This window comes from Perognathus longimembris, chromosome 13 (assembly GCF_023159225.1).
Source record: "Perognathus longimembris pacificus isolate PPM17 chromosome 13, ASM2315922v1, whole genome shotgun sequence".
Classification (NCBI taxonomy): domain Eukaryota; kingdom Metazoa; phylum Chordata; class Mammalia; order Rodentia; family Heteromyidae; genus Perognathus; species Perognathus longimembris.
In genome coordinates, this window is record NC_063173.1 from 60,843,958 (window position 1) to 60,865,910 (window position 21,953).

General features: G+C 63.2%; 1 protein-coding gene across 1 annotated transcript in view; it reads left to right on the forward strand.

Moving 5' to 3' along the window:
- The first annotated feature begins 8,346 nt into the window (after positions 1-8,346).
- Positions 8,347-21,953, forward strand: part of Ano1 (anoctamin 1) — a 69,348-nt gene continuing 55,741 nt past the window's right edge. The window contains exons 1-3 of the mRNA XM_048361454.1: positions 8,347-8,401; positions 8,633-8,808; positions 18,175-18,507. Of these exons, the coding sequence (XP_048217411.1) occupies positions 8,701-8,808; positions 18,175-18,507 (441 nt within the window). The 5' untranslated portion in view covers positions 8,347-8,401; positions 8,633-8,700. The remainder of the gene's footprint in view (positions 8,402-8,632; positions 8,809-18,174; positions 18,508-21,953) is intronic.

The following is a 21,953-nucleotide window of genomic DNA, read 5'->3' on the forward strand; positions in this document are numbered from 1 at the left end:
AGGACTGAAGAGTGATTTGGAGCCAGGCCAGGGGCAGGAGTGGAGAGAGCGGGGACTGCCTGCCGCCCTGGACAAGGAGATTCGAGAAGCGTTGTGAAACATGCATACCCCTGCCCCGCTTCCCCCCAAAGGGTGATTGTGCGGGGGCTGGGCTTTGGGGTCCCTGTGGCCCAGTACGGAGGCTGTGCCCTTCACAGCTATTACAAACAGATGGATGAGGCTTCTTTAAAAATATCTGTATTTGTTTTGCCAGGTGCTGGTGACTCACGACTGTCATCCGAGCTACTCGGGAGGCTGAGATCTGAGGATGGTGGTTCAAAGCCAGCCCGAGCGGGAAAGTCCGCGAGACGCTTAAGACGCTTATCTCCAGTGAACCACCGGGAAACCGGAAGTAGTGCGGTGGCTCCAGCGGTGGGGCTCTGGGACGGCGCCCAACTGACCCCCCAAAAACAAATTCTGTGCCAGTCCTAGGGCTCGAACTCCAAGCTTGAGCACCGCCCTTTAGCTTTGGAGTACAAGGCTGGTGCTCTACCACTTGGGCCACAGCTCTACGTCTGGCTTTTTGGCCGTTCACTGAAGATAAAGTCTCACTGCCCTTTCTGCCTGGGGCTGGCTGTGAACCACAGTCCTCAAAGCTCCACCTCCCGAGTGGCTGGGATTACAGGCGTGAGCTGAGGGTGCTAGGGTGCCTGTCGGTGGGTTTTCTGGCTCCTGGTCTACTGTGAGCTCTACGCGTCTCTCCCCCCCACCCCCGCCCGCCTTTGGGTGGAGGTGGCCGCAGCTGCCTGTGTATACGGCAGGGCTCTAATAACTCCCATCGGGGGGCCTGCCCCTCGCCCACTCCCCTGGCAGGAGGCCTCAGGTTGAAGGTCACCTGGCAATGTTGTATATCAGGCAATGCGGAAAAACACAACCCTTCCTGCTCTGGGGGTCCCCCCCCCCGCTGCTCCTCCTCTCCCGCCCTCCTGCCCTGGGGAACCCCTTGGCTTCCTCAGAGCCGGGGTGCATCGGGCTTCCCAGTCCCGGCCGAGTCCCGGTGGCTCCCTCCCTCCTCCAGTCCAGTGTGTGCGGCCCGGGGACCCGACCCTCGCCCCCTGGCCCTGGCGGGGCCCCGGGCCGCAGAGGGGACCGGACAGATGGGTGCCCCTGCTTTCCGGCAGCCGGGGATTTGCCGCGCCTCGAGCAGGTCTGGGGTGGAGGAGAACCCAGCTCCTGGAGCTCAGGGCCCGGCGAGGACGGCTGGAGGCAGACATGGCGTCAGCCTTATGTAAGGGAGCCATCCTCTTGTTTGACCAGGGGAACCGAGGCCCCGCGGGAATGGGGGGAGGCTTCGCGGAGCCCCCCCGCCCCCCGCAGCCCCTGGCTCCGGCCCAGCCTCTCCGGCACGTCCTCTTCGGATCCATTTACAAAGACGGTTGGGATTTTGGCTCCGGGCCTCGGGGTTCCCTGGGGACCCGAACGCCCCTCCGCGGCCGCTCCCTGGGAAAGGGCTGCGGGAGCCGCCAGCCCAGCACCGTGGGACTCTCTGTCCCTGCTCTCCTTCCAGAAAGAGCCGCGAGGGAGCCGGGCACCGGGCGGCTCATGCTACTCAGGAGGCTGAGCTGCGAGGCTCTCAGTTCAAAGCCAACCCCTAGCGGGAAAAGCCGTGAGCCTCCCATCTCCAGTAAACCACGCAGAACACGCCAGACGTAGAGCTGCGGCCTGCAGCGAGCGCCCAGGCATGGCGCCCCGTACCGAAGTGAGGTCCACGCGCCCCCGGCTCAGGGCCGGCCACCTTCCTCTCGGAAGTGTGTACCCAAGGAGCTGGAGCGGGCCACGAGCCCGTGGGGGTGTTGGGGGGCCGGGCGGCTGGACCGCCTCTGGAGGAGGGGTACTGGGAGGTCCACGGGACCCCGAGATGCTGGAGCTGAGGTCCGGAGCCACGCAGGGGGCCGTCCTGCCGGTGGGTGGGGGTAGAGAGGAGCGGGGCACACAGTTACCCCCAGAAAGGCTGGCGTGCAGCACAGTCTCTCTTGTTCGAACACAGAGACACCTCTGGTGCAGTGGCTCATGTCTGTCATCCCAGCCTCTTGAGAAGCGGGGCGGGGGGGGGGGGGAACCACGGTTCGAAGCCAGCCTGGACGAGGTCGTGAGAGCACGTCGGGCAGGAATGACGGGAGGAGGGCGGAGGTCTGGGTCATCAGTCCGTCGTCCAGCACCTTCCGCCCCTCGGTCTTCACTGTCAGCACCCCGCTTTTTTAAGAACAGCGCTTTGGGGGGGGGGAGGCGAGCGTTTGGCGGGGTTGGCACAGTTCTAGCATCCCGCAGCCTTGCGGCTGTCCCCGGGGCGCGGCTTGTGGCTGGCAAGCAGATGAGCAAGGGAGGGAGGGAGGGAGGGAGGGGGGAGGGGGTCAGTAAGTGAATGCACGTTGGCGTGCGTGAGTAGATCTGAACTAACACCCTTGTGGATGAACAGGTGTGGAGGGAATGCACTACCAGGACAGCCTGGGGAGTGTGTCTGTCAAGTCCCCTTCTGGGGGGGGGGGGCCCTGCCTGGCCCTCCCCCCACCTCTCCCCTGCCCAGCACTCGGCCTGCTCCCTGCCCAGCGTGGTTGGTCTGGTGAGACCCCGCACCCGTGCCGGGGGGACGTGGCCCCAGACCACGGCTGCGCCTGCCCCGTGGCGGGGTGGACGCCGTGGACCGGGGCAGAGGCCTCCATTCCGGCCCAGGTGCCCAGCGGGTAACCAGAGAGGCTTTGTAAGTTAAGACTGCTCAGCCCAAGTATCTCAGGAATGTGCTTCCGGTTCACCTGGCAGCACACCTGGCTTTCTCCAATCGCCTGCCGCACCGAGCGGTGGGAGCCACCGGCCATTTGTCCTAAGGGAACCAAAGGGCCCGGCCCAGCTATCATTTCCACCCTGGTGCCGCGCTTGGGCGCGTCCGTCGTCGATGTGCTCTGTGGGAAAAATACAGCTGGGGCCTGAAATCCCGGGGCACGGAGGGTGGGGGGCGTCCCCCCATTCACAACGCGAGGCCGAGGGCGTGCTGAAGCGAGGAGTTTGAATGGACAGGACTGCACAGACTATCTGATTACTTTGACTGGGTCATTTTTACACTCGCCAAGGTGACAGCCGGGCCCTCCCCAGGGCGTGTGTGGCTTGTGCCCTTCACGGGGCACGACGTGGGCACTGGTGCCAGGCTAGGGGGGGCTGGGGCGCTCAGGGCCCACGGTGGCTCGGAAGGAGGCATGGAGTTATCAGCTGGGACCCTGGATCATTTGCTCTTTCTCTCTGCCTCTGTCTGTCTGTCTGTCTGTCTCTCTCTCTCTCTCACACACACCCCGGAAATCCCGTAGTCATCAGCTCCAGTGCTCCCGGATGACCTGGGTCTTCGGGGAGACTGTGGATCTGGCCCGTGGCTGACTGCAGGACCGGGGCCCCCAGGTCCTCCTCAGCAGGGATCATCGCCGTGAGCACAGGCCCGCCGTGGGGGGAGGGGCTCTCCCGGTGCTGTCCCCCCGCCCCGGCCTCGGCCCCAGGACCAAGGCCCCGCTCCAACCACAGAAGCGGCCTCAGCCCGGGGGGGGGGGGGGTTGGGGGGGGAGGGATGGAGGTGCCAGTGCACTGGCAGCCAGCTGCAGTCACTGCAAACCGCAGGTTCCTATTTGTACAGAGCTTAGCACGATCGCTGGCTTGCAGCAAGGCTGGACAGCCGCTTGTTAAATCAATAAACATAACCCAAGAAAATGTATAGGGTGCCGGGAGGGGTGCCGTGTGCACACAGCAGGCCAAGGGGGGCGGGGCAGATGGGGCAGATGGGAGCCCGGGCGCCTGGCTAGGGCCCAGGCCGGGGCCGGCCAGGCAGACGGGAAGCGGCTCCCAGAGCCCTCGGGAAAGGCCCCCGCCTCTCAGCCCCTGGGTGCGTGTCTAAGGGACTGAGGGGTTCTGAGGGAGCAGGTCCTGGGCTAGCCACGGTGAGCCCCTCCCCTGCAAACAGAGCCTTCTGGGGATCCCCCTGGAGATAGCCACCCTTCCCCCCCGCCACATACATACACACCCACATACCACACATACATACCACACACACACATACCACACATACATACCACACACACACCACACATGCATACACACACACACACCACACATACATACCACACACACCACACATACATACCACACACCCACACCACACATGCATACACATACACACACCACACATACACAAGCACACACACACCACACATACATACCACACACACACATACCACACATGCATACCACACACACACCACACATACATACCACACACACACACCACACCACACACACACACCACACATGCATACACATACACACACCACACATGCATACACATACACAAGCACACACACACACACCACACACACAAGCACGCACAGATACACACATCCACATCCACCACACACGTAGGACCCTGAGTCCAGTTCCAGCTATGCCCTGCTGGGCGCTGACAGTGAACAAGGAAAGGAAATGGCAGTGCCCCCATGCCCACCCTCTCCTTGGATTTCACTGATGATGGGGGTGGTGGTGTCTTCCTCCATTTCCCCATCCCCACCCTCTCCTTGGATCTCACCGATGATGGGGGTGGTGGTGTCTTCCTCCATTTCCCCATCCCTACCCTCTCCTTGGATCTCACCGATGATGGGGGTGGTGGTGTCTTCCTCCATTTCCCCATCCCCACCCTCTCCTTGGACCTCACTGATGACTGGGGTGGTGGTGGGGGGTGGTGTCTTCCCCCATTCCCTATTCTGAGCAGGTCTGGCCTCTGCCCGTTGGGGTCCACCCTGCTCTTCCGCAGGAGCCCAGCCCAGGGCCAGCGCTGGGGCAGGAAGGCAGAGTGGCCCTGAGTCACGGGTGGCTCACTTTCCCCCATCTCTCCCTCCAGCTGCATGAGTCAGGAGCCCTAACTAAGGCCCTCTGCGGGCTGAGCACAGAGGGGAGGAAGCTGGGCAGGGCTGGGCTGGGCAGGGCAGGGCTGGGCAGGGCTGGGCTGGGCTGGGCTGGGCAGCTGGCTCTGACCTCCCACATCTGGCCTGGCCACACCCTGCCCACCCGCCAGAGGCAGGCCGTGCCACCTGTGCGAATCCACTGTGTGGAAGAAACGAGGCCTCCCACCCCACTGGTATGAGAGCATTCGCACACACGCGCACACACACGCACACGCACGCACAGGGATTGGGTTTCCAGCTCCAGGGCAGGTGGGAGGGCGGGGGGGGGGGGCAGCACACCCAGATGAGAGCCAGCTCTGCCCTCTTCCTTTATTTATTTTTGGTGCAGTACCGGGGCTTGAACTCCGAGCCTGAGTGCTTGCTCGCTGTCCCTCAGCTCTTTTGCTAGCGGCTACCACCGAAGCCGCCCCTCCACTCCTGGCTTTTCAGGGGTTCACTGGGGACAAGATCTCAGGGACTTTCCTGGCTGGGCTGGCTTCAAACCCTGATCCTCGGCCTCCTGAGAAGCTGGGGCGGCAGGTGTGCCCTCCAGTGCCGGGAGGCTTTGCCCTCCGGTCGGCCGGACCCCAAATGTCAGGGGCATCCCCCCAGCGAGGGAGCCCCAGGGAGCCCCAGCGAGCCGCGGAAGGCCTCTCTGGAGCAACGCCGAGCTGCGACCCACCACAGTCAGGGCTTCAGGTCTGATTTTACCAAAGGGGAAACTGAGGCATGCCAGAGCCCTTGTGCGGAGCTGGAGTATTGATCGGACCCCAGATCTCCATCAGCAGGCCTACCTTCTGGTCACAGAGCACCCCGACTGTGTCTCCCTTTTGTAAGGTTGGGTACCACAAGATGGGGGACAAAGGACAGACGCCCTTGGGAGGGGCTCCTCGTGGGCCCCGCCAGGCGGGCTCCCGTCACCTTGCATTTCCACCCAGGGGCCACTCACGTGTCCACAAAGATACCGGCGTCTCGGGGCCTGGCGTCAAACAACGCTAGGGGTGACATGCAACGTGGGGTGATCGCCGGGAGAACTTCCTGTGTTAACTGTGCAGTTCCGAGCCATCGGGCCTTTTACTTAAATGCTAATTCATGGCTGGGAGATTAACCTTGCTGGCACAAACTACCCACGCATACTTGTCACGAGGAAAATGCCGGTGTCCGCGCGTGGCTACGGCGCCAGCGGGCGGTGGGGGCCGTTCACTGCAGCCAGCGGTGCGGAGCAGGGCGCCCCGGGGTTGCGGCCGGGTTGTGGGGACAGGTGGGCACCCCAGAACCAGAAGGGGCTGCTCAGCGCGGAGGCGCTCCCGGGACCCTGCGCCGGGCTGGGCTCTGGAATCTCAAGAGCCAAGAACCTCAGCCCCAAGCCGCAGGAGGCCTGGGAACAGAGCTGACCATTTGGGGCTCATCTGCCCACTGCCCCTGGTTGTGCTTTTGGGGAGACCTGGGGGCCGGGGGAGAGGAGAGCAGGTGTGAGGAGTGGCTCACAGGCCAGGTGCACAGACTGGGGGGAGGGCGAGAGGGGGAGACAAGCCCAGCCCCACAGCACAGCCGCCAAGCCCGAGACAGCGTCCCCTGCCGGGGTGACCCAGGGAGCCTGGGAACACGAAGGCCAAGCCAGGACACAGCCTCCCCGTGAGCAGCGGTGTCACACACTTCCCGGAACACGAATGCCTCCAGAACGGGCGAATCTCTCACACACACACGCACACAAATGGGCAAGCATGGACACTCATGCACGTGCACACATACACACATACATGCACATAGCAACACACACGCGTACACATGTATAGTGTATGCGTGCACACACACGTTTTGGTTCACGCCTGTCATCCTAGCTACTCGGGAGGCTGAGATCTGAGGATCCTGGTTCAAAGCCAACCCAGGCAGAAAAGTCTGTGGACTCTCACCTCCAATTAACCAGCAGAAAGCCAGAGGTGGAGCTGTGGCTCACGTGGTCGAGCGCTAGCCCCGGGCAAGGAAGCTGAGGAACACCTTGTAGGGGTCTGGAAGATTCCTGGCCCTCTGAACACAACTGAGAAAGCAGGCGCAGCAGGGTTACACAACGTCTGTTGTTTACCAACAGGACAAGAGTTACATAAGTGTGTGTGTGTGTGTGTGTGTGTGTGTGTGTGTGAGACTTCCCAGCCTTGGAGATGTGACCTCGGGGACTCTCTGGCCGGGGCCTGGTCTGGGGACTTGTTTCCTAGGGGACCTAGCCCTGCTGTCCAAAGTGGCCGAGGCTCCTTTAGAGCCAGCCTGCCCTGGGTGCGACCAGCCCCAGGACCGGGAGCCCTCTAGCACCTCTTGGAGCTCAAGGAATTCACAAGCTTGAATTCCTAACACATTGAGGGAGGGAGGGTGGGGTGGGGGCGGTCGGGACGGCCACAAGCAGACAGTGGACGCCTCTGCGGCCATGGGGGCCGGACACACTCAGGAGTCACGGCGGCGTGGCAGCCTCTGGTGGGCCTGGTGCCGGTGAGGCTCACGCGGGCCTCAGGGCCGGGGCTCCCTGCCACGTTCTCTCCTCCCTCCTCGGGGCTCGGCCCCCTCCAGCCTGAGCCCCCCGGGGGTTCCATCCTGGGAACCAAGGCATGCTGCAGACATCCTGCCTCGGGAGGCCGCCTTGCAGTGCATCCGTCCGCAGGCCCTGGGCCGAGCCGGCTCCTCCACCGGCAACGCTGGGCACCAGCTGTATGACGGGCGGTGGGCTCGGCCCAGGAGGGCCCTTTGGGCGGTGGGCGAGGGGAAGCCCTGGATGGGGGGAGGGGGGAGGATTCGGGTGCAAGAGGTGCTCCATGGTGCACCCCAGGAGGAAACGTGACACCCCACCGGTGGGGCCTCAGCCGCGGCCCCTGGTCCTGGGACCTGTAGGGAGACAGGGTGTACAGGGCAGGGCTGCATTCTGGAAGAAGAGCAGAGCCAGGGCTCCTTCCTGAAGCCCCTGGCTGACTGGGGGGGGGGGGGTAGGGGCAGTTCGGGCCTCCTGTGTGAAATGAGGCCCCCCGTGGAGGGTCCCCACACCCCTCAGAACACGCAGAGCCCCTCGCAGGTCTCGGGGAGAGGCTGGGCGCCAGCCTCGCGTGGAAAAGCTCAGGGACGGCACCCCGGGGGGCCCCAGGTTCAAGCCCCAGGACCGGCCCCCCACCCACCAATAACGAAGCCAGTGAAGTGGGGCTCTTGGGAGTCTCCCCGAGCCCGCCGTGACCCCCCTCGGCCCCGGGGGCGCTGGCCGGGATAAAAATAAAACTCGGAGGCCGGGCGGGCGCGGAGCCCTTCTTCCTGTGAGCGAACGTCTGCGGAAGCCCGGCCGCGCCCGCCCGCCCGCCCGCCGCGGCGTCTTTAAGGACAGGCGCCCGCGGGCGGGCGGGCGTCCAAGTCCCCGGCGGGGCGGCCCGGGACCCGCGGCCAGGTGGCGGCGGCGCGCGGCCCCGGGGACCCGCGGCCAGGTGGCGGCGCGGCGCGGCGGGGGAGGCGGGCGCGGCCCGCACGGGCGGGCGGAGCGCGGGGCGGGCGGCGGCCACGTCCCCTGCGGCGGCCGGCGGCCGGGGCGCGCGCGGGAAGGCCCGGCCCCCTGCGAGCGGGCGGGCGGGCGGGCGGCGAGGAGGGAGCGCGCCAGGGGCGGGCGGCGAGCGGCGCGGCAGGCGCGCGACCCCGGCCTCTCCGCCGTCTCCCCGCAGAGCCCGCGGGCCCCGTGGATGGGGAGGGCGCGCCGCCCGGCGGTGCCCGCGCCCCGGCCGCCGCCGCGATGCGGGTCAACGAGAAGTACTCGACGCTCCCGGCCGAGGACCGCAGCGTTCACATCATCAACATCTGCGCCCTCGAGGACCCGGGCTGCCTGCCGTCGGAGGGCACGGTGAGCGAGCGAGCCGGCGAGCGAGCGGGGCGCCGCGGGGTGGGGGGGGGCGGGGAGGCCGCGCACCTGCGCGGGAGGCGGAGCGGGCGGCGGCCGGGCCGGGGCGGGCAGGGCCGGGCCGGGGCGCCCCGCGGGGCCCGCGCACGTGCGCCCACCGCCCGCCCGGCCGCCCCGGGTCGCAGCTGCGGCGGGGTTTCGGGGGCTCGGGGCCGGACCCGGGACGCGCCGCCCGGTGGGACCGAGCCCGGGCCCCACCTGCGAGCCACGCCCGGGCGCGGGGCCCTGCCGGGGAGCGCGGCGGCGCGGGCTCCGGGCCGGAGCGCGGCCGCAGCGGAAGACGCGCGGCCCCCGGCCGGGCCGGTGGGGGCCGCGGCCGGGACACTGGCCCGCTCGGGGGTCGCCTGGTGAGGGGCCCAAGCCCGAGGTCCCCGCCGGGCCCAACAGGTCCCGGGTCCCAGGGCTCGGAAGAGTTAGGCTCAGACCATGAAGTTTGTCAGGAGACGGTGGCCAGCCCCGGGTGGGGGCGGGGCAACTCGCTGGGACGGAACCGTCTAGAATCCCCTTCTCCCCTCACCTCCACACCCCTCCCCAGACCTGGCCTGGGTCGCTGGCCTGGAGCTGGGTGGGGGACAGGGCCCCGGGGCCCCCCTGAGCTCTTAGCAGGGGGCCCAGGTGAGGCCCCCCGGCCTTGCTGAGCTAGGGGCTCTCCATCAGGAGCGGGTGTGGTGGGGGGGGCCGGTGTCTGCCCAGGGGGAACCTGTGAAGAGTGGGCGGCAGGCTGGTCCCTGGCACCACAGCAAGGCGGGCAAGGCCCCGCCCTGCCCTGCCGGAGCTTGAGGACAGGTGATGGAATGCTACCGCTAGCCTGGACAGTGACAAAGGACAATTCCCCAGCGCAGGCCAGCGCCATGTCCTGGCTTGTTTAGCCCACAAGTGTGTGGGGTAGATGCTGTTAGGACAGACCAGGATATTGAGGCCCAGAGGGCAGGTGCCCGCTCCCAAGCCACCCCCTCCTTGGCTGAGGGGGGCCCTCAGGGAGAACCACCGAGTTGCAGAGGCTGCAGGAAGCCGCCTCGAAGGTGGAGACTCCAGAGGACACGCGTGGCCAATGGCGGTGGGCGCTCCCGAGAGGGAGCCCGGTCCGTGTGGGCATGACCGGGGTGTGCGTAAGAAATGAAGCAGAAAGCGGGGCCCCGGGTCCCGGCTTTCCGGCTCTGACACCTGCGACATGCCCCGAGCCCCGAGCCCCGTCCACCCATCGCCGGGACGGGGCCGCCTCCCAGGGCAGCCCCGGCATAACTGAGTCTGCTCAGTCATCCTCCTGAGTCACCAGCCCGGGCAGCCCCGGACACGTGAAAGCCAGAGCCAGAGGGCCCGGGCTGCTCTCCAGAACGTTCCCACCCCATCACCAGACAGGCACCTCAGCCGCAGGGGAAGCCCTGCCCTCCAGCCCGCCCTCCGCCTGGCCCCCGCCACCCCGAGTTCAAGGGGGAAATCACTTGACTTCTGTGCAAAGAAGGTGTGATTAAATAATAATAACTGGGCAGGACAGGGCGGCCCGCGCCTGTGACCCCGGCTTCTGTGGAGGTAGAGGCAGGAGGGTCAACAGCCCAAGGCCCCCATGAAAGCCAGGAGACCCTACGGGAAAGCAGGCTAATGCGAAAAGGGCTAGAGGCGTGGTTTAAGTGGAAGAGCACCTGCCTAGCCACACCGGGCCAAGTTCAAACCCCAGAACTGCATAAAAAGAAGGAATATACGACACGCTGCAGTCCAGGTGAATGGGACCCATTGCACTCAATTTGTGCTCCATCTTTGAGTGTTTCTCCCCTTCAAACCGAAGGCTCCCCCACACCCGGAAATGGCCAGTGTGCGGGCCGGAGCCCTTCCCGACCCCTCTGTCGGGGGCCGGCTGTTGGTCGATCCTGGAGCGTGCGCAGTGATTGCAAGTGGATAACCCATGTTCCTCTCAGGTCTGAAATCCAGGACCCCAAGGCCAGTTTGCAGGTCCCGGGCTTTGTTTCCCCCACTTTCTGGGAAAGCAACCACCGTTGACTTCCTGAGGACGATTGTCCTTCCTGTGAGGTGCGCGGCTCCCCTCGGGGAGCTCCCGACTCCTCCTGAGGGCTCGGGGCGTCTGTGCTGCGGCCCTCGGGCTCCACCGCCCGCCCCTTCTGCCCTTTTCCGGAGCCCAGGAACGGAGGCGGGTGGGCTCCCCGCTACCCTGTGTGGCGTCTGGGTGGGGCTGCGTGCGGGGTGCCCCGGGACACTCCTCCAGGAACGGCTCAGAGGGTCCCCCGGCCAGCCCTGCCGTGGCCCCTCCCTCTCCAGCCCGGTGGGCGCAGGGGAAGGGAGCCCGCGCGTTCTGTACAGAGGGCGGCACGGCCCAACGCGTGGAGTGGGCTCGCTCTCATTTCATAAAGCCGAGACCCAAACTGACAAAGCGGGGCCTCCCCTGAGGCTGGGCGGCCTGCTGCCCCCTGCTGGCCTTGTCTACGGCACAGTCTGGGGGTGGCGCTGAGCCATCTTGGGGGGGGCACGCTAACCATGAGATCGCTTCCCCCTGCCGGCCTCCCCCCACCCCATTCTTCCTGTGTTAAAATAAACGCAGCGGGCCGCTGAGGGCAGTGGTGTTCGATATTGATTAGGGATTAGGAGTTAGAGATGTGGTGGCACAGACAGGGTGAGCTCTGAATCCAGTGTGGCACAGCTCGGGCCGGGCCCGCCTGGTCTCTGCATGGAGGCAGGGTGGTCTCTGCCTGGCGCAGGGCCCCGGCTGCCTCCCCCTTACATCTCCCCAAAGCCAGGCGGCCCCTGAAGTTTGGGGCGCTGCTGCTGGGCCCCAGGGGACGAGTAGCTGTTGTTCACCTGGATCGTGGAATCTTCGCCGTGGAGCCCGGCGGCTCCCCTGGGTCACCCGGGGCTGGCTCTGGGTTGTTTACGCGTCTTGTTAAGTAGCAGCCGTGGGTGCTCACCTTTGGCTCTCCGGGTTTGGATGGGTGGAGAACCCCTAGGTGTAGCCCGCGCAGAGACCACGGGCGGGCAGGGCGCTGGCGGGCCACTCTGGAGGCGGCCCTGGGAGCCAGCTTCGTGTTATTTCGCTTCGTTTTTGCGCCAGCGCTGCAGCGTCAGCTTGGGGCCCGGGCGCCCTCCCTTAGCGTTTCTCCCGCGGGGCTCGTGGGCTCTGCACTGTGGCTGTGAGGGAAGCGGCCTCCACCTCCAGCTCTGTGGTGGTCAGCTGGAGGTGAGAATCTCACAGCCTTTCCTGGAGGGCTGGCTCCCATCCGCCACCCTCAGATCTCAGCCTCCTGGGTAGCTAGGAGGGCCGGCGTGAGCCGCCAGCGCAGGTCTGGTCGCGAGGGCAGGGACGGGAGGGACGACATGTCGGCGGGGAGCACGGCTCCGGGGGGGGGGGGGTGAGGGACGGGAGGAGGAGACGCAGGAGAAGGTGGGGACGCCCCTTCCAGGTGTCGGGACTGGCTGCTTGTGGCAATGGCAGCTCCCCATTTGGACGTCAGAGCCGAGCCCCGGACAGGGTTACAGAACACCTGGGTGCCCTGGGCGTTCAAGGTGCCCGTCCATGGTGGCTGGCCACCAGCGCCCCTCCCCCCACCCCGCCCCGGGCCCTGGCCCGCTCCCCCGCACCCCCCCCCCAGCCTTCCCGGGATCCACCTCGGGGCCTGGCTCCCCTGCCCCATGGCGCGGGGGGGACCGCCAGCTCACCGTGACTCTGCACTTCTCTGACCTTCCTGGGGCGCCGGGCGAGAGCAATGCCCGCCCTGGGGCCTGGGGTGGGAGACGGGGCGGCAGGGTGCCCGGCACTGGGCCCTGCCGTGTGTGTGGATCTGCTCCTGCCCGGCTTGGCTAATCCTCCTGGCAGGAGGCCGCCCATCCCGACTCCCTGGGGGGCCGGGGCGCCCCTGTGCCCACCATCGCCCAGGCCTTCCCTCCAGAAGGCCTCCTCCCCCCCCCCCCCGTGACTCAGGAGCCAGGGGGCGGACGAGACAGAGCAGGGGCTGGCACCAGCCGAGGGCTCTCTGGACACCACCCCCGCGGGTCCCAGTAGCACCCAGCTGCCATCCCAGCTAATCCAGAGGCTGAGGCGGGAGGAGCTGATGATTTTGTCTGGAAAACAAACTGCAAAAAGAAAGGGCCCGGGGCGTGCGTGGCTCAGGAGGTTGAGCAGAGCCGGGCTCTGGCGGCTCACGCCTGTGGTCCCAGCTGCTCCACAGAGATCTGAGGATCAGAGCCGGTCCACGAGAGTCTCATCTCCAGTTAGCTACCAGCGAGCCGCAACCGGAGCTGTGACTCACGCGGCAGAGCGCCAGCCCCAGGACTGGCACAAAAAATAATCCCCAGGGCTGGGTATGGCCTAGTGGCAAGAGTGCCTGCCTCGTATACATGAGGCCCTGGGTTCGATTCCCCAGAACCACATAGACAGAAAATGGCCAGAAGAGGCGCTGTGGCTCAAGTGGCAGAGTGCTAGCCTTGAGCAAAAAGAAGCCAGGGACAGTGCTCAGGCCCTGAGCACAAGGCCCAGGACTGGCCAAAATAAGTAAATAAGTAAGTAAATAAGTAAATAATCCCCAGTACACACGCGTGCACACACGAGGGCACGTACCCCCCCCCCCCCAGTTTGCTGTTCCTACGAATAGGGGCTTGAGCACCCTGACTGTGAGGATCGACCCTGAGGCCCTGCGGGCCCAATCCCCCTGAGGCAGATGCCAGCGTCTCCCGTGAGCCCCCCCCCCGGGTCCTGCTGTGCCCAGAAGCCGGCTCTGCCCAGCCCTGCCAAGCCGGGCTGCTCACGGGGGGCAGCCTGGGCCACACCTGCGCGGTGTCCAGGTCCCGAGAAGGGGGCCCAGGAGGCTGGACCCCGAGTTGTGTGGATAGAACACTCCCTGCCTCCTGCCGGCTGCAGGCAGAGCCACCTTGGGGACACAGCGTTGGGGGCGGGGGACACAGGAGGCCGGGGGCGGGGGACACAGCGTCGGGGGGGGGGGGGGACACAGGAGGCTGGGGGCGGGGGACACAGCATCCTGGGGCGGGGGGGGTGGGGCACAGGAGGCCGGGGAGTGGCCCCACCCGGAGCAGGACAGCAGGAATCGGATCCTGAGACCCTGCCCCCCCCTCTGCTCTGTGCCCCCCGCAGGAGCCCCGCCCCGTCCCCCCGCCCCAGGCCGGGGTGAGAGCCCAGGCCGGGGTGGCTGAGGTGCCGGTCGGAGCAGCGCCCCCCGCCCCCTCCCCCCGGGCCCTGGGAAGGAGTTTCGAGGGGAGCGGCCCGCTGCTCCTCCTGCCCTGGCGACCCAGGGAGCGGCATGGCTCCAGCCGCACCCCCAGGCTTCTGCTTTTCTTGTTTTCCTGAGACAGGGTCTCCCTAACTCTGCCAGGCTGGTCTTGAACTGGCAGGCCTCTTGCCTTCACCTCCCAAGGGGCTGCTGTAGCGGGGCTGGGGGCCAAGGCCAGGTCCAGGCCATTCTTGGACTCGGGGCGGGCTTTGCGGGGACTCATGGACCCTTCTAGAGTCCCCTGAGCAGTGGGGGGCCTGGACGGACGGGGCTCCAATCAGATGGGAGCGAGGGGCAGGGATGCCCTGCAGGGAGGCGGCAGCCCCCAGGGAGAGGAGCAGAGCCCAACAGGCAGAGCTGTGTGCACTGGGGAAACTGAGGCTGGGCAGCACCCAGCATGAGGCAGGTTCGAGGAAGGCTTCCTGGAGGAGGAGGCCCGGCACTGTGCAGGGAAGGTGCGCAGCTCTCTGCTGGCCACGGGGGTGTGGGGGGGTACCCCGCCCCAGCCTCCACCAGCGAGGACGCAGCTCAGGGCTGCGAGTGCGTGCCTCTGTGCGTGTGTGTGCCTGTGTGCGTGCGTGTGTGAGTGTGTGAGTGTGTGTGAGTGTGTGTACGTGCAGTTGGGGGACCCTGGGAGGAACAGCAGATGGTCAGGTGCGGCCGAGGCCAGCTCGAGGCCAGCTGGCGGTGGCACTGCTTCTCGGCTATGTCCAGCACGGCTTCATTCGTCTCCCCCTATTGCCGGAGCCCAGCTGGCCGCCTGGCCTGGGCCCCGCAGCAGCACAGCTCTTCAGGGGCTCCTGGAATTCACGCCTGGCCTCAGCTCCAGCCACAGCACATTGAGCTTCTAGGAGTAGAGGCTCCTTCCTTCCTTCCTTCCTCCCTCCCTTCCTTCCTTCCTCCCTCCCTCCCTCCCTCCCTCCCTCCCTCCCTCCCTCCCTCCCTCCCTCCCTCCCTCTGCTCACAGCAGAGGTGACAGGTGCCTCTGTGCCCAGCTTTTGGTGGAGATGGGGTCTCACGAACCTCTTGCCTTCTTGGCTGGCCTCCAACCACGACCCTCCAGGTCTCTGTTCCCCAAGTAATTAGAACACGGGCTTGAGCCACCGGTGCCTGCCAGCACGCGGCCCCTTACACCGCCTCCCACGGTTCTAGCTCTCGTAGCCCCTGGAGTCCTCGAGCTGACTGAGGAAACTAAGGCAGGGCAGACACGGTCAGTTCCCTGCACCAGAGGATCCAGGCTGGAAGCCCCTGCTCCCTTCAGGCAGATGAGGGCTGTCAGTGCCCGGGGGGGGGGCAGGAGGGCAGGGGCGGTGGAGAGAGCCCCGCGGCTGTCCCGCCCTGTAGTCCCAGCTCTGAGGGGCTCAGGTCTCCAGTGTGGGGCGCCAGCGGCCCTGCCCGGCACGTCGAGGCCGCCTGAGCAGGTCAGCCCGAGCAGGAGCTCCTCCCCCCTCGAGGGCCACTGGCCCGCGGTTGTGGCCAGCCTCCGGCCGGCCCCGGGCATCGGAAGCTGAGGTCCGCCTGTGGGAAGGAGCCTCCTTCCCGGCGCCCACGCGTGCCATTCCCGAGGCCGGCCATGTGGCGAGCAGGGTGCAGCTTGGCATCCGTGGCCGTGTCAGACACAGGCGCCTCCTTCTAGAACGTGCATTCCGGGAAGGCGGAGCTCCCTTTGGTGTCTTCCCCTAGGACAGTACCCCCCAACCCCCCACCCCCAGTGCACGTCCTGTAAGCACAGTTGCCCCACAGGGGACCCGAGGGGCGGGTGTAGGGTTTGCTGAAGTCCATAAGCACACCCCCCCACTTCCTGTGAATTTAAATCACCAGCCCCGGGGGATGTATAGTACCTCATAGGGCAGAAAGGTTGGGGACACCAACACCGTTGCCCTGCTGTACGCGGGGCATAATGACAAGCCCAGATACAGGTTTCTGTGTGTGTGTGTGTGTGTGTGTGTGTGTGTTTCGCTCAAAGCCAGTCCTCTACCATTTGAGCCCTAGCCACAGCTCTGCGTCTGGCTTTGGTGGCGGTGGTGGTGGTAGTTAATTGGAAGCAAGAATCTCATGAGAGAGCTTCACTTCTCATCCTCCTGAGTAGTTAGGATTATAGGCGTGAGCCACTGGTTCCCGGCAGCAAGGTTTCTTTGTGAATATTTTCTACCCTAGATCAGTTAGAACTGTGGATGCAGAACCCACAGGTGCAGGGCCTGTGGTCTGCAGTCCTTTGTGCTGGCTGAGCGAGTGGACGGGTGGATGAGTGGATTATGAGTGATGGATGCATAGGTAGACAGGTGGATGCTGGATGGTTGAATGAGTAGATGGGTGGATGAGTGGATGATGGGTCAGTTCCTGGCCAAGTTGGATGATTGGATGGAGGGATGATGGATGGGTGATGCGTGACGGATGGATGGTTGATGGATGAATGAATGGGTGGACAGATGGATGATAGATTGATTGCTGCCTGGCTGGCTGGATGGATGGTGGATGCATTATGGAGGGATGATAAGTGCATGGTGGATGGGTGGTGGGTTGATGGTGGATGGGTGGATGGATGGATAGATGGATGGTGGATGGATTATGGAGGCATGGTGGACGGATGATGGATGGTGGATGGGTTGATGGATGGATGGATGGATGGATGGTGGATGGATTATGGAGGCATGGTGGGCGGATGATGGATGGTGGATGGATTATGGAGGCATGGTGGGCGGATGATGGATGGTGGATGGGTGGATGGGTGGTGGGTTGATGGATGGGTTGATGGATGGGTGGATGGATGGTGGATGGATTATGGAGGCATGGTAGGCGGATGATGGATGATGGATGGTGGATGGGTGGATGGGTGGTGGGTTGATGGGTGGATGGATGGATGGTGGATGGATTATGGAGGCATGGTGGGCGGATGATGGAGGTGGATGGGTGGATGGGTGGTGGGTTGATGGATGGGTTGATGGATGGGTGGATGGATGGTGGATGGATTATGGAGGCATGGTGGGCGGATGATGGATGATGGATGGTGGATGGGTGGTGGGTTGATGGGTGGATGGATGGATGGTGGATGGATTATGGAGGCATGGTGGGCGGATGATGGATGGTGGATGGGTGGTGGGTTGATGGATGGATGGATGGATGGTGGATGGATTATGGAGACATGGTGGGCGGATGATGGATGGTGGATGGGTGGATGGGTGGTGGGTTGATGGATGGGTTGATGGATGGGTGGATGGATGGTGGATGGATTATGGAGGCATGGTGGACGGATGATGGATGGTGGATGGGTGGATGGATGGGTGGATGGATGGTGGATGGATTATGGAGGCATGGTGGACAGATGATGGATGGTGGATGGTGGATGGTGGTGGGTGGATGGATGGGTGGATGGGTGGATGGATGGATGGTGGATGGATTATGGAGGGATGGTGGACGGATAATGGATGGTGGATGGGTGGATGGGTGGTGGGTGGATGGGTGGATGGATGGATGGTGGATGGATTATGGAGGCATGGTGGACGGATGATGGATGGTGGATGGGTGGATGGATGGGTGGATGGATGGTGGATGGATTATGGAGGCATGGTGGACAGATGATGGATGGTGGATGGTGGATGGTGGTGGGTGGATGGATGGGTGGATGGGTGGATGGATGGATGGTGGATGGATTATGGAGGGATGGTGGACGGATAATGGATGGTGGATGGGTGGATGGGTGGTGGGTGGATGGGTGGATGGATGGATGGTGGATGGATTATGGAGGCATGGTGGGCGGATGATGGATGGTGGATGGGTGGGTGGGTGGTGGGTTGATGGTGGAAGGATGGATGGATGGATGGATTATGGAGGCATGGTGGGCGGATGATGGATGGTGGATGGGTGGATGGATGGGTGGATGGATGGATGGTGGATGGATTATGGAGGGATGGTGGGCGGATGATGGATGGTAGATGGGTGGATGGGTGGCGGGTTGATGGTGGAAGGATGGATGATGGCTGAGAAGATAAGCTGAGGAGTGGGTGGCTGGGTCTGCCCACGCTCCCTTCAAAGCCCACACGAACACCTTCACAGAGACTGTTTCCCTCTCCTGTCCCCTTAGCTGCTGAACTCCTTGTCTGTGAACCCCGATGCCAAGTGCAAGTACGGCCTGTACTTCAGAGACGGCAAGCGCAAGGTGGACTACATCCTGGTGTACCATCACAAGCGGCCGTCCAGCGGCAGGCCCCTGACCAGACGGGCCCAGCACAATGACGCCCCTCCGGGGACTCGCAGCGGCAGGCAGGACCAGCCCCTGCCCGGGAAGGGGGGCCCAGTGGATGGGGGCTCCCCTGAGCCCCCCACAGACCACCACGAAGACGACAAGCATTTCCGCAGGGAGGAGTACGAGGGCAACCTCCTGGAGGCCGGCCTGGAGCTGGAGCGGGACGAGGATGTACGTGGCGGCCGGTGCTTCTTTCTCGGGGGGAGGGGGGGGATGGGGGGTGTTGGCAGAGGGTGGGACGGGTATTCTCCAGCTTCCCCTGATCCGGAGCAGGGCCAGGTGGCAGCTGCTCTTGTTTCCCAGGTGGGCTACAGGTCGTCGGCAAGCCGCTCCGGGGAGGCCTGAGCCCGTCCTCCTCCCGTCACAGCTGGGGCGGGCAGGGACAGCACTGGGGCTGTGACCCGCAGGTCAGAGCGCTTCCTGCCTCTGCTCAGGGCCTGGCCTGGGAAGATTGCCCCGGTTGGAGCGCCCAGCACACAGCTGTCCGGAAGGGGCGGGGGCTCCTAGCTGACCGGGTCCCCTCTGCTGGGGCCTGGCTTGTAAATGGAGGACGAGCGCTAGGCCCCAGGGGCCCTGCTCTGAAACACAGGTAACTTCTCTGGGAGGATGCTTGCTAAGAGAACTGTCTGCTGGGAACACACATCCACTTGCCCCTCAGGCGGTAGGGTGTCCTTCCTGGCCCCCTTCACCCTGGCTGCTGTGTGCTTCGAGGCGGGTGTGCTAGCCTCCCTGCACGCCGCGTGTCCTTCCTTCCAAGGGAGTGAGAAGCCAGGGGCGTGGAAGGGGGAGAGGGCCCCTGGCCATCGGAGCTTCCGCGGTCCAGGTTAGTTGAGAATTAGCAGAGTTCGAACATAGGATGGGCAGAAAAAGTACCAACAGATCAACTCGGGCACCGTGGAGGTAATGGGGAATGTTTGCTGTAAAAGCTGGCCCCAGGGTTCATTGTATCCGCAGGAAACCATCGAGTCTTTGAAGTCTTGGCAGCAGCTGGCTCAGGGACAAGAATGCTTTGAGGGTACTTGCACCCCACAGCTGGTTCAGTGGGGACTAACTGTAAACAAGTAGATACAAGCTGGCTCGATACCACTAGAGCTACACCTTCACTTGGGGTTTTTTTGTGTGTGTGGCTTATTGGGGGTTAGAGTCTCCTGGGACCAGGTGTCAGTGGTTCACGCCTGCAATCCCCGCCACTCGGGAGGCTGAGATCTGAGGATCACAATCCGAAGCATCCCAGGCTGAAAAATCTTATCCCCAATGAACCACCGAAAAACCGGACGTGGAGCTGTGGCTCAAAATGGCAGAGTGCGAGCCTTGAGCAAAAAGAGCTTAGGGACAGTGCCCAGGCCCCGAGTTCAAGCCCCGGGACTGGCAAAAGAAAAAAATCCCATGGACTTTCCCGGCTGGGATGGCTTTGAACGGTGAACCTCAGGCCTCAGCCTCCTGAGTAGGAGGCCTGGGGCACCGGTGCTGGGCCAGATTTCCCAGGCTGGAGGCTGGCGCTGCTGGGAGACCGGCCTGTACTGTCGTGCTCAGTTTTCTGTCTTTGAGAAGCACAGTTCCTGCCCTGCCAGCATCCTGAACAATGTGGCTGCTATGTGGCATTGACTTAGGCAGGTCTCTCCCAACTGGGGGAAGGAGGTGGAGGCCTGAGGCACCCTACATTCCTGCCGGGTTCTCTCCATCCCCGATATTCTTTCCTGGGGCACATTTAAACTTTCAGGGTGGCAGCTACTGCCCCGAGTCAGACCTCAAGCCTCTACCTATCTGGTCTGCACCGGAGGCCTCAGTTTCCCGATCTGGGAAATGGAGAAAGCAGTGGCATTCACATCACCGGGTTTTCTCCAGTAACCTTACTTAGTAAGGTGCCTTCTGCAGAGCCTGGCAGTAGCCAGGCTGCATTCCATAGTGAGGCTCGTGCTCATTGGCTGACATTCCATAGTGAGGCTCGTGCTCATTGGCTGGCACTCCATAGAGAGGTTCGTCCTCATTGGCTGGAATTCCATAACGAGGTTTGTGCTCATTGGCTGGCATTCCATAGTGAGGCTCGTGCTCATTGGCTGGCACTCCATAGAGAGGTTCGTCCTCATTGGCTGGAATTCCATAGAGAGATTCGTTCTCATTGGCTGGCATTCCATAGAGAGATTCGTTCTCATTGGCTGGCATTCCATAGAGAGGTTTGTCCTCATTGGCTGGCACTCCATAGAGATGTTCGTCCCCATTGGCTGGCACTCCATAGAGAGGTTCGTCCTCATTGGCTGGAATTCCATAGAGAGGTTCGTCCTCATTGGCTGACATTCCATAGTGAGGCTCATGCTCATTGGCTGGCACTCCATAGAGAGGTTCGTCCTCATTGGCTGGAATTCCATAACGAGGTTTGTGCTCATTGGCTGGCATTCCATAGAGAGGTTCGTTCTCATTGGCTAGCATTCCATAATGAGGCTCGTGCTCATTGGCTGGCACTCCATAGTGAGAGTCGTCCTCATTGGCTGGCATTCCATAGTGAGGCTCGTGCTCATTGGCTGGCATTCCATAGTGAGGCTCATGCTCATTGGCTGGCATTCCATAGAGAGATTCGTTCTCATTGGCTGGCATTCCATAGAGAGATTCGTTCTCATTGGCTGGCATTCCATAGAGAGATTCGTTCTCATTGGCTGGCATTTCATAGAGAGATTCGTTCTCATTGGCTGGCATTCCATAGAGAGGTTTGTCCTCATTGGCTGGCACTCCATAGAGAGGTTCGTCCTCATTGGCTGGCACTCCATAGAGCGGTTCGTCCTCATTGGCTGGAATTCCATAACGAGGTTCGTGCTCATTGGCTGGCATTTCTTAGGCAGGCTCCTCTTCATTGGCTGCATTCCACAGTATGGCAGAGACATCATTTCCAAACTCCTTCATGTCTTTGAAATAGAAAGAAAATTATGAGGACATTAGTTACTGTTATAAAAAAAAAATCCAGTCATCCAGTGGTTCACACCTATATTCCTAGCTACTCCAGGAGGCTGAGATCTTGGGATCAAAGTTCAAAGCCAGCCTGGGCAGACAGATCCACCAGACTCTTTATCTACAATTAACCACCAGAAAGCTGGATATGGAGCTGTGGCTCAGGTGGTAGAGCACTGGCCTTGAGTGAAAAAGACAAGCAAGAGCGTTCAAGCCCTAGTGCCGGCACACACATCCATACCACACACACGCACCCACCCCCACATGTACACGCATGCACCACAGACGTACGTGCGCACAACCTAGATTTTTCCAATAAATGACCCCAAAATGTTATGCATGATTTGGCTCCAGAACTGAATGAAGCTTTCAGCAGCTGACTTAATAACCCTTTTAAAAATAAAAATGTGTATATTGCCAAGACAGTTCAGGTTTTCCCAGTGTCCAAACCTGAATTTTAACACCTCCCTACTGGGGTGTGGGTTTACAGGGGCCCGAGGAAACCTGAGAGCCCCTCCCAAATGCACCTCAGGGTGCTGAGGTTGCTGGAGTGGCCGTCAGTAGTGGAGAAACCAGGTTTTCAGACCCCAGGCCCAAAGTCCAGGAGTCCCAAGTTAGGTCTGGCCACTCGCCCGCACATACTAAATAAAGGGACGTGGTGAAAGGCAGAAAGAGGA